Source organism: Aquarana catesbeiana, linkage group LG03, assembly GCF_042186555.1.
Source record: "Aquarana catesbeiana isolate 2022-GZ linkage group LG03, ASM4218655v1, whole genome shotgun sequence".
In the NCBI taxonomy this organism is placed as follows: Eukaryota; Metazoa; Chordata; class Amphibia; order Anura; family Ranidae; genus Aquarana; species Aquarana catesbeiana.
The window spans coordinates 553,043,553-553,056,006 of NC_133326.1; the positions used below are offsets into that span (position 1 = coordinate 553,043,553).

At 41.7% G+C, this 12,454-nt stretch overlaps 1 protein-coding gene across 2 annotated transcripts in view; it reads left to right on the top strand.

Moving 5' to 3' along the window:
- The window catches only part of TULP3 (TUB like protein 3), a 32,093-nt gene extending 20,124 nt beyond the window's left edge, over positions 1–11,969 (top strand). For both annotated transcript variants that reach the window (XM_073621680.1, XM_073621681.1), the window contains exons 5-11: positions 758–861; positions 1,837–2,034; positions 2,114–2,226; positions 6,487–6,607; positions 7,047–7,145; positions 7,231–7,402; positions 7,695–11,969. In XM_073621680.1, the coding sequence (XP_073477781.1) occupies positions 758–861; positions 1,837–2,034; positions 2,114–2,226; positions 6,487–6,607; positions 7,047–7,145; positions 7,231–7,402; positions 7,695–7,828 (941 nt within the window). In that variant the 3' untranslated portion in view covers positions 7,829–11,969. The remainder of the gene's footprint in view (positions 1–757; positions 862–1,836; positions 2,035–2,113; positions 2,227–6,486; positions 6,608–7,046; positions 7,146–7,230; positions 7,403–7,694) is intronic.
- Positions 11,970–12,454: the final 485 nt, after the last annotated feature.

Below are 12,454 nucleotides of genomic sequence, written 5' to 3' on the forward strand. Positions count from 1 at the left end.
CAACTCCTTCCTGTGTGACCTAAAGCTTGTCCAGGAAGTAAGGCAGAAGTAATCGAGCAGTGTTTTTAAACAGCTATGAATAGAGTGAGGGTAAGCGTGTGTAGAATTAATGGAAAGCTGTTTTATTTTTGCAAAAGAAGGAGATTAATGCTATATTGGTACATAGGGGAGCTGGAATTTAGGGGGGAAAAAAGGTGAACTTCGCCTTTAATATCCTGTATCCTATGGGCTCATTTAGACAGGCAATTAAGCCTGTGCAGAGCCTCTGGCAGATGTGTGTGCATGCATCCACCTCGGAGCTGCGTGCAGGCAGCCCATTGAAATGGATGCACAAGCAACACCGACACGGACACAATCACATGTCAAATTTTCACCTGGCAGAAGAGGGTGCACGGTTCTGAAGACCAAGCTTCTGTGTTTGGTTCTATGCACCCACTCCTGGCCATGCATGTCAGACTTTGACATGTGACTGTGTACGTGCCGGCGCTGCATGTGCATCTACTTCTCTATAGGCTGCCTGCACACATCTCTGAAGTGTATGCACACTCATCTCCCAGGGGCTCTGCATGGAGGATGGGCTTAAAACCTGTGTAAATAAGCCCTATCTAGTATTGTTTTATTTGTCAACTCTTTCCTTGGTGTCGGTTGCTGTTATCATTCTCCCAATTGTAGCACTGCCATCTAGTGGATCTATGTATAATCGTACACGAGTGTGCTTTTCCTTATGTCCAATGTTTTTAATTTATGTTGCACACAGGTATCTCTGAGAGCCTAAATTTTGATGAAGACTCTTCAGATGGGGAGGAAGCCGACTCTGGAAGTACACGACCTGGTTCTTCCTCAAGTAAAAAGTCTCTGACAGTAAGCTTCGTGAAGGACAAATTATTTTCTGTTAACACTCCTTGGTGCACACATTCCTATTTGTTATAGCTGAATTTCAGCCTTCCCTTCAGTCTTGCACAGTTGTACAGGTTCCTCTCCTGTATGGAAATTGTTTATTCTAATTTCACTGCACACTATGAGCTTATCACAGTGTGCATTAGAAGATGTAGCAAGTCAGATACAGCCCGCCTTATTTCTTGTCTGGAGGACATCCAGTATCTTCTTGCCTTTATTACCTCCATGTGGAGTGCTATTTGGCACTGAGATAACATGGCTTGATTTTCTTCCAACTTTTGACAACTTACAATATCATAATCGTATATGAGCACAGCACCATAACAAGAAGTCTTAATATATATATCGCCCTAGATGTTTAACCCCTTTCCCAGCCAGTGTCATTAGTAAAGTGACAGTGCATATTTTTAGCACTGATCACTGTATTAGTGTCACTGGTTCCCAAAAAATGTCAGTGTCCGATTGACTGCCGCAATATCGCTGTCCCACTATAAGTCACTGATCGCCGCCATTACTAGTTTAAAAAAAAGATGAATAAAAATTCCAGTATCTATCCCATAGTTTGTAGACGCTATAATGTTTGCGTAAACCAATCTATATCTTTTATAGCAGAATGTAAAAAGTTTTTTTTTTTTTTTAAATTGCTACCACTATCCTATTATTAAAATTAGCAAGGCATAATAATGATAGAGCCTTTATACACATTGCAATATGTGAGTGTGATTGGTGAAACATTGAGGGTATAACATTTTGTAGTAGTCAAAGTGATCATTTCTCGTTGTACATACAAATAAGTGCCAGGTCCCTTCCTCCTTTATGTGTTTTTGTACAGCTTTTGTAAAAAAAAGATAGTTTTGTGATCTGATATATGTGTAGTTTATTGTAGCAGCTACCATAGTTAAGATCTCTAAACTCCAACCATTACTCTGTCTTCCACAGGAATCTGCATCTGCAGAGACAATACCCACCGTACCTCAAGTGGACATAGGAGATGTGGGTGACCTGAGAGAATTCGCTGTACGCCCTGCAGCTCGCGGAACTGCTGTAAGGTGTCGCATCAGTCGTGATAAAAAGGGGATGGACCGTGGCTTGTTCCCAACCTATTATATGCACCTTGAAAGGGATGAAAACCGCAAGGTGAGAATGGAGACACAATTGCGGTTCTGTATGGAAAGACTAAAAAAACACTGTCTGACTCACTGAGGTTTTCTTTCAGGTTTTCCTTCTTGCTGGAAGAAAGAGGAAAAAAAGCAAAACATCTAATTACTTGATTTCCACTGACCCCACAGACTTGTCACGGGAAGGGGGCAGTTTTGTAGGCAAACTTCGGTATGTACAGTCTACAGATATGTTGTACAGTACACTGCCATTCATTGGATCTGAATGTGGACTGGATTTGTTACCCTATAAATAATTTTTCATTACCCCCTTCCTACCTGCAGCCCTTTTTATATATGCGAAGTCCCATGCTGGATTTACCTTAACATACATCCTCCCTTTAACAACTAACATCCTGGCTGTCAAACATGGCTGTCACTAACATCTTAGGTGACCACTAGCAATCAGAAGCCAATCAATGGTTATGTAATCAATATGTTAGATATTACTTAGTAACTACATGCAAGCTAAAAGTTTTATTCAGTTTGGCTTCAGCCTGCAGAGGCCAGTGTGACTCTGTTTAATACTTTGAAGAGGTTCTAAAGGCTGGACAATTTTTACCTTAATGCATTCTCTGCATTAAGGTAAAAAATGTCCCAGTAGCAGTATCGCCACCTCACACCCCTGAATACTTACCTGAGTCCTAACTCGATTTACAGTAGCTAAGGAACGACAGCTGTGAACCTGGAAGCGACCTAGCACTTGTTGCTTCCGGGTTCCTTAGTTGGGGTGATCACAGAATGGATGCTCCCCGGTCACCTCCTGATCTTGCTGTAGGAGCCTTTTACTATGGTCCTGAGCTCCCTGTAGGAATGAAAATGCATGGAACCACCGCTGGTGGCGGGTCGCTTCCAAATTGATACCAAGCTCATGATTGCTGCAGCAGCCGTGAGCTTGATTTAACCCTTTGTATACCAGCCCATTTATAAATGTACCTTGGTAGACAAGGGATTAAAGTTCTTGGACATAATTTCTTGTGTCAGAGGAATGTGTGCCACAGTGATGTTAGCGCCCAACTGTAGGGATGCCTAGGTTTTGATGCGTTGGGTCCTGCTTTAAAGCTGAATCCTCTTTTAAAGCTGAATTCTGGGTTAAGCATATATTTTCAAAATACAAAAGGCAAGTAGAATCTTACTTGAAGCTTGGCATGCTTTTGAGTATTTCTTTCAGATCCGAGTAGTAATCCAGTGTGAAATTTTGCCTTTGTTCAGGAGCTTCCTGTAACAAAGACCGATCACTGCTGCTCTCTCCTTGTGCAGGATGACTGATCTTGTCTCCATCCCCTCCTGTAGTTTTCTGCAGGCAGCCTGTAGTGGATGGGGTCTCCTGGGTTCCTCCTATAGCTCTGCTCTCTGCATAGGCTATGTATAGCGCAGTGATTATGTCACTGCTACTTTTACAAGGTAATAACTGGGTCTGCAAAGGGATCATCTCTGGTTATTGAGGAATATATTGAAATGGATGATTTTGAGGCCAAAATTCAGCATTTAATATTAGTGTTAATAAGAATGTCTTATTTGACTCTGTGTGGGCTTTAGGCGGAGTTCCACTCAGAAGTGGAAGTTCTGCTTTTAGGATTCCTCACTCACCCCCTTACATGCCACATTTGGCATGTCATTTTTTTTTGGGGGGGGATACCTAGTTTGGACAGGTACCCAGCTCCCACTTTCGTTCAGGCGACTTTCGCCTAGGCGATTTTCGCTGAATTTTTCCTCTCCCCCTTCCTCCCTGCAACCTTCTTAGACACATTACAGGTCCCAGAAGATTGCCTGGCCAAACATTAGCTTAATATGTTTTAATTCAGATGCCTTACCTCTCACGAACCTCAATGGTTCTTATAGTTTATATTTCGTAGTCTTTACAATACAGTAGTACTTCTTATCTTCTGATGAATGTACCAGTAGGAGTACGGAAGGAGTGGAAGAGCAGAGGCTGAATGAATATGCCCCCACCCATTCACAGTTTGTTCCCCTAGGGGGTGTTCGGGTGGACTGGAGGCAAGTCGGGCATCTACAGCAGACTGCCACAGAGCTCTATATACCCATTGTTCCACTCTTTTCCTGATCTGGCTCTATTTGTTCTCTAACGTTTACAATTTATAACGTATTATGTAATAATGTATTTACAATGTATAAGTTTAACATGGTACCTATGCTCTGTAAATGCATATGACCTCGGTGGTATGGGTGTGTCATTGCCATCATCCCATGTAAAATTTTGAAATTATCATGAAACCTCTAAAGGGATTTTTAAGGCAATGAAATATAGATTGAAGGTAAAAAATCAATTTATTGATATAAATCAAGGTTTAAAAAAAAAAAAACACAATCATTACAATAATAACACATTAGTGGATATTAACAATTCGAAATTTTATAATCAAGGTGAATATTTGTACCAAGTAACAATAATTTCATAAAAAAGAGTATAGGAGAAAAGGTGATGTATCTCACTACCCATTGAAGTCACCACAGATGACAGCCGTGGCGTGGAGTAGTGGAATTCCAACACGTTTCAACATACATATTTCACAAGTCTTCTTCAGGGAAATACATCACAGTCTAGGAAACCAAAAATCATAATGTTACAATCAATGATTATATAAATGTGTATATCCTCCACTGAAGTGAGAATATCACAAACGCTCACGTTCTCCCAGAGCATCTCAAAGGTTAGTGTGATCTCTCATGTCGGGATAGGGGGTCCCACGCCTCAAGGTGTTAGTATTGTCCTATAGCTCTACAAGACGACTGGATACGAAAAAGATCCCAGTGTTAGGCGTTTTGCAGCATCAAATGGCTGATAGCTGTCTGAAAGAATAGGGCAAATTAAATCATGGATGTCCATGAAGCAGCCGTGAAAGAGAAAGGGGTTTTGGTGGTCTCTCTCGCTCTCGCGCTCTCTCGCGCTCTCTCACTCTCTCTTTTTCTCTCGCTCTCGCTCTCTCTTTCTCTCTCACTCTCGCTCTCGCTCTTGCTCTCTCTCTCTCTCTCTCTCTCTCTCTCGCGCGCGCGCTCTCTCTCTCTCTCTCTCGCGCTCTCTCTCTCTCGCGCTCTCTCTCTCTCTCGCGCTCTCTCTCTCTCTCGCGCTCTCTCTCGCGCTCTCTCGCGCTCTCTCTCGCGCGCTCTCTCTCTCTCTCTTTCGCTCTCTCTCTCTCGCTCTCTTTCTTTCTCTCTCTCTCTCTCTCTCTCTCTCTCTCTCTCTCTCTCTCTCTCTCTCTCTCTCTCTCTCTCTCCCCCTCTTTCTCTCTTTCTCTCTCTCGCGCTCTCTCTCTCTCTCTCTCTCTCTCTCTCTCTCTCTCTCTCTCTCTCTCTCTCTCTCTCTCCTCTCCCTCTCCCTCTCCCTCTCCCTCTCCCTCTTCTCTCTCCCTTCCCTCTCTCTCCCTTCCCTCTCTCTCCCTTCCCTCTCTCTCCCTTCCCTCTCTCTCCCTCCCCACCACCAAAACCCCTTTCTCTTTCACGGCTGCTTCATGGACATCCATGATTTAATTTGCCCTATTCTTTCAGACAGCTATCAGCCATTTGATGCTGCAAAACACCTAACACTGGTATCTTTTTCGTATCCAGTCGTCTTGTAGAGCTATAGGACAATACTAACACCTTGAGGCGTGGGACCCCCTATCCCGACATGAGAGATCACACTAACCTTTGAGATGCTCTGGGAGGACATGAGTGTTTATTCTCACTTCAGTGGAGGATATACACATTTATATAATCATTAATTGTAACATTATGATTTTTGGTTTCCTAGACTGTGATGTATTTCCCTGAAGAAGACTTGTGAAATATGTATGTTGAAACGCGTTGGAATTCCACTACTCCACGCCACAGCTGTCATCTGTGGTGACTTCAATGGGTAGTGAGATACATCACCTTTTCTCCTATACTCTTTTTTATGAAATTATTGTTACTTGGTACAAATATTCACCTTGATTATAAAATTTTGGATTGTTAATATCCACTAATGTGTTATTATTGTAATGATTGTGTATTTTTTTCTTAAACCTTGATTTATATCAATAAATTGATTTTTTACCTTCAGTCTATATTTCATTGCCTTAAAAATCCCTTTAGAGGTTTCATGATAATTTCAAAATGATACCTATGTTCTTACCATCATATGTATAAGCAATGGAATATACTATATCCTATCTTTTTCATGAAAACTTTAATAAAACATTGGAAAGAAAAGTTAGCAGTTAAACTTTTTGTAGCTGCTGACTTTTATTATACACAAAAACGACTGGAACTCCGCTTTAAGCAATTTGGGTTTTCTTGTTACATAATTTTGCAGTTCTGTAAAAACACCAATTAAAATTTTTCTTTTATTCCTATTGTGTCCCAGGTTATCATGCTTATTTCACACACTTGCTCTCTGTGGCCTCTCTTGTCGTATTTATCTGTCATTTTATTGGCTTTTGTTTCTTGTTAGATCAAACATAATGGGAACCAAGTTCACTGTATATGACAACGGTGAGAGCCCAGATAAAGCCAAGGCCCATGGACTGCTGGATAATAGTACTGTGCGGCAGGAGCTGGCGGCTGTGTGTTATGTAAGAATCATCATCTTCATTACTCGTGGACAATCGATTTTTGTTCATAGTCCAAGCTGTGTTAATATTTAACCTGTTTTCTCTTATTTTTACTCCTTCTCTATCTTCTTTTCTTTCTTTGTGTCTATTCTTGTTTCTCGCTTTCATTTTTACTCTCTCCCCCTCTCTCTCTTTATTTTGTTTCTTCCCAACCTTCTCCTGTCCCCCTCCTCGCTCTCTCTCCCTCCCCCCCCTATGTCATTCTGTCTCCCCCATGTTGCTCTTTGCTCCCCCCATGTGTGTCTGTGTCTCCCCCCCCATGTCACTCTTTATCTATTCCTTCTCTCTCTCTCTCTCTCTCTCTCTCTATCTATCTATCTATCTATCTATCTATCTATCTATCTATCTATCTATCTATCTATCTATCTATCTATCTATCTATCTATCTCATATCTCCCAGGAGACAAATGTGTTGGGCTTTAAAGGACCTCGAAAGATGTCTGTATTAATCCCTGGAATGAACATTAATCATGAACGGCTTCCTTTTCAGCCACTCAGTGTGAGTTTACCATCTTATTTTGCACTACAGCACACACATTGTGATATCACAGTAACACATTCTAATGGCTTGCTGTTGGTCGCAGGAATCGGAAAGTCTTCTGTCCAGGTGGCAGAACAAGCGCAATGAGAACATCATCGAGCTGCACAATAAGGCTCCTGTGTGGAATGATGACACGCAGTCCTATGTGCTAAACTTTCATGGACGTGTGACGCATGCTTCCGTTAAGAACTTCCAGATTGTGCATGACAATGACCGTAAGCCCTTTTACATCTTTATATCACCAGCCTGAGCTGTATGATGTTTTTTTTTTTTCTGGCCTTTCTATTGTCTTCTTCATTTTCGTACTTAGTTTACATGCAATGATGAAAAATTATCTGAAAGAGAGACTGTCTGTATTGTTCACAGCAATCAGTCATTTTCTAACCATGAAAAAGAGAGAGAGGTCAATTGGTTGTTGCAAGGAACACAGAAGTTCTTTTTTCCAGACAAATATAATTTTTTCCCTGTTTGACTGGGTCTTTTTTTTCCCCCTCATTCTTCCCACAGCGGAATACATTGTCATGCAGTTTGGCCGAGTGGCGGAGGACCTCTTCACACTGGATTTCAGCTACCCTCTGTGCGCATTGCAAGCCTTCGCGGTGGCTCTTTCCAGCTTTGACAGCAAGCTTGCATGTGAGTGACAGTAAGAGAAGCTCCACCTGAGAGAAGTGTAACCTTCTGCTTGCCATCTCAGTCTCTTCTTTGTCACTGTATAGGACAATGATCAGGGCAAGGCTGAGCCTCATTTCTGGAAAAATGCATGCGTCCGTCCTTGTCTTTAAGTACTGACTTGTGCCTGTAGCGCACAAAAGCCTTTGTGCCTTTTATTCACACTAAATATGCAACAATGAGGGAGAGTGACCCCACTCTGCTGCTTCCTCTACTCTCTCTATAATCATTGCTTTACATGCAGATCGTATGCTTAGTTTGTGGACTTGTATTTGTTGTGTTGTTTATTCACCACCAAATCATAATTAGACCACCAAACCTGCTTTATGGGAATGAGGAAAGTATTATTTAGCAGTCTTAATCAAACACCAGTGTCTAGTTAAAGTGTTTGAGTTAAATCGCAATAGGGCTTTTTAAAGGGGATGCAGCATGTATGCTAATATACAGATGCAATATGCAACTACCATCCTCATCAGAACGAACTGGAGTATTCTCTAGGAGATTCTAAATGCTTTTTGAAGTATATGTTACCCAAATTTAAATAACCTCTATATATCCCTCTGAAGCATGTTCCAACATAATGTTTTAATCTGCTATAAATGGTCCCTGTTACCTCATCATCAGGCTTGTAAAATCTTACATGGGGCAGCTGCTAAGAGCTCAGTTCTCATTGATGTATATGTGACATCTGTATCTTCCCAGAGCCCTTTTCCTGCACACAGTGTGTAAGCAGTGAGTTGATATGGCAGCATTGTTTTGCTAGGATAGTAGTTAATGTATGTGGAGAGGGACATAGAAGGGCAGGGATAGGTGGGGTTCTGTAATCCAGCAGGCAGGGCTGACAACGCTGCCTAAGATTTCACTGTAGTAGTGGCGTTATATTATCAGCTCAAACAGGTACTGGGAGGTCACTGCATTTCTGAGAATTCAACAGACATTTTTTAGGGACACGAGAAATGTGCAGATATCCAATGGACGTACTGAATAGGCTTCCCCCTTATTCCATCTCAATATGACTAATTGTTACCACTAAGAATGTAAGTGCCTAAAACACTGAATGCTTTTCTGCCACCTTTTGGATGTTTCAGAAATGCTTCTTGCATGCCTGCAAAATACAGAAAGCATTTGCCAGGGTTAGAAGTTTGAAAAAATAAGTCTTTGTATATTTAAATTTAATAGGGCTGACTTCTCAGAATTGAAATTGCTGCTTTGCAATAGGCCTTATGTCCACTTTGGACAAATCTCATGAGCCAGACAGTAAGTGCTTTTAAAAATGCCAGCATCCAGCATTTAGTGTTAATTTTTACTGCAGTGAATCAGTGTTTAGCCTATTTTGATCTTTATAAATCCTTGTTGGCATCTGCTGATTGATATTTAAATATATCATTATTTTGTCCAACTCTGCATTCTGTACAGGTCGGAGAAGGGTGTTGGGGTACCCAGCTGCTGCATTTTATTTTTAGTTTTGTTTGGGGGGCTGTGTATGTAAATTCTCGCTCAGATTCTGCTTTGTGCTACTGTGTTGTGTACAGTGCTGTGTAGGAAGGTTCCTCTCTGTTGATGCTTGTACAGTCCTGTGAATGAGATGACCTCTCTGCCAGTACTTGTACAGTGCTCCATATGAGAGAAGCATTCTGCCGGTGCTTGCACAGTGCTGCATATGAGAGAGCCCCTCTGCCGGTGCTTGTACAGCGCTGTATGGGAGTGAGCCTCTCTGCCGGTACTTGTACATCGCTTTATATGAGAGAGCCTCTCTGCCGGTACTTGTACAGTTCTGTATATAAGAGAGCCTCTATGCTGGTACTTGTACAGTGCTGTATATGAGAGAGCCCCTCTGCTGGTACTTGTACAGCGCTGTATAGGAAAGAGCCTCTCTGCCGGTACTTGTACAGTGCTGTATATGAGAGAGCTCCTCTGCTGGTACTTGTACAGCGCTGTATAGGAAAGAGCCCCTCTGCTGGTACTTGTACAGTGCTGTATAGGAGAGAGCCTCTCTGCCGGTACTTGTACAGTGCTGTATATGAGAGAGCCTCTCTGCCGGTACTTGTACAGTGCTGTATATGAGAGAGCCTCTCTGCCGGTACTTGTACAGTGCTGTATATATGAGAGCCTTTCTGCTGGTACTTGTACAGTGCTGTATAGGAGAGAGACCCTATGTCGGTACTTGTACAGTGCTGTATATGAGAGAGACCCGCTGCCGGTGCTTGTACAGCACTGTATAGGAGAGAGCCTCTCTGCTGGTACTTGTACAGCGCTGTATAGGAGAGAGACCCTATGTCGGTGCTTGTACAGCACTGTATATAAGAGAGCCTCTCTGCCGGTGCCTGTACAACACTGTATATGAGAGCGCCTCTCTGCTGGTACTTGTACAGTGCTGCATATGAGAAAGCCTTTTTGCCTGTGCTTTTTTAGTACTGTACAGTATATGAGAGAACCTCTCGGCTGGTACTTTTAAAGCTCTGCATATGAGAAAGCCTCTTACGGTAATTATTCAACGTTGTATAATAAAAAACCTCTCTGTCAATGCTTGTACAGCACTGTATATATGAGAGAGCCTCTCTGCTGCTCTGCTAGCACAGTACTATGTATGGACATCTCCATATTAGGCTGCTAGCTGGTTGTATATTCAAGTGCTGTGTCTGTCTTACCTGCGGTACAATATATTTGCTACGTTATTCAAATTTTTGCTGTGACCAGTGTTTTGAAGGATAAGTAGTTAATTTTATATATTTAAAATGGACCAGTAAACGTAAAACACAAGTCACTAACATTACATTCCCTACAAAAATAGAGATGGCCGCAAACTACTAGATATACAGCTAAATACATATATGGGAGCTGTCTGACCTGCCAAAGGATTTGTACATCCATCCAAACTTGAGATTACACAGCTCTGCCAGACCAGACAAGAGATCTGGTCTTTCTCCTCTACTGCAGGTCAATAACACTTACAGGTCTTTTTTTTTTCTCTCCCAGCCTGTGATTGGACAGTAAAAGGAGAAACAGCAGAATGATGAGCTCATCTCTGTCTCTCTGATTTTTCCCCTTTAATGGAAAATGTTTGACTGTGACGGATTGCAATTATTAGTGTATTCCTTTACAAATCTTTGCAAAACAGTTCCTAAGTATTTATTTTAAGGAGGTGATTTGTTTTAATCCCACGTTGGCTAAGCTATTTCTGTAAAGTTTATATCAGGGGTGTCCAACCTTTTGACCTACCTGGACCACATTGGAAGAAGAGCAATTGTCTTGGGCCACACATAAAATACACTAAGAGCCCTTTCACGATGGGCAGGGGCGCTTTAGAAGTGGTGTATACACCGTTCCTACAGAGCTGCAAAGATGCGGCTTGCAGGACTTTTTTTACCGTCCTGCAAGCGCACCGCTCCAGACTGGCTTTCACACTGGAGAGACAGGAGGGGCGCTTTACAGGCGCTATTTTTAGCGCTTGTAAACCGCCTCAGTGTGAAAGGGGTCTAACAATAAAGATAGCTGATAATATGCCTATCTGAGTAATAAAACGTAATTTTTCGTTAATATTTTTTTTATTATTAAAATAAAAGAAGGGAACATAAATCTAGTGCGATATTTGACACTATTTTTGAACTAACGCATCAATATCTGGTTGGATGGGTGTAGTAGCAATTCTCAAGGTGCTCATCAGATATTTTGGTTCTAATTTTGCCCTTTGTGTGCTTCATCCTTGAAGATAGTTATTCACTAATATAGATGCTGCCAAAAACTAATGATGTGAATAAGGCGTGATTGTGAAGAGTGGGAAACTTTTCTTTTGGGAAGATAAAACTTATAAAACTACAGCAGAGAGATCTTGATGCTGGAATGTCCCAGGCTACTTGAGGGTTATTCAGGCCACAGCACTACGCATGTAACTGAAGTATTTTTTTGGCATGGTCTAGCTTTTTAAATCTAAAATCTGCTTTATCTTGAGGTGCTCAAATGTTATAAAAAGGGAAGATGTTTTGTAAACCCATGTCTCTGTCCCAAGCACTTTAATCATGGAGCTGTTGTGTTTCATTGTACTACATTGAAAATCTAATTTTTATATTGTGTACTTTGTATTTTGGCAATAAACATATCGCATTGGAGTTCAAAGACCAGCATTTGTCTTTTGTGAATAGAAACTTCAAAATGATATTAAAGCGGTTGTATACGCATTATTATGACTTTGCATTGAATTCTCAATTGTACTGATTAAAATAATTTGCCATCAATTCTTTCTTTACCTGCTTCCGTTGCGACTTATCGCTATATTAGTTAGTGATGAAGTATAATGCGCATGCACCATATCTTCTATCTTTCCGGCAAGCCGAGGCCCTTTCCTGAAAAATGCTGTGTCTATGTCAGGGCTGCGTCATTTCCTGTTGTAGACGTCAGCCCCTGACATCCCGCGATGCTGCCTCCTAATTCTTCCCCAAGAGGATCCTGGTTACCTTGTGACCAGCTACGTCACAGGGTGGAGGAGACACAGACGGTGCGAGCAAGCTGTGACTCGCTATGCTTCGTTTCCTTAAACGAAGAAGAGGCTTGGGATATTTTGTTATTACGAAGCATGTGCGGGATTACGGAGACGAATATGT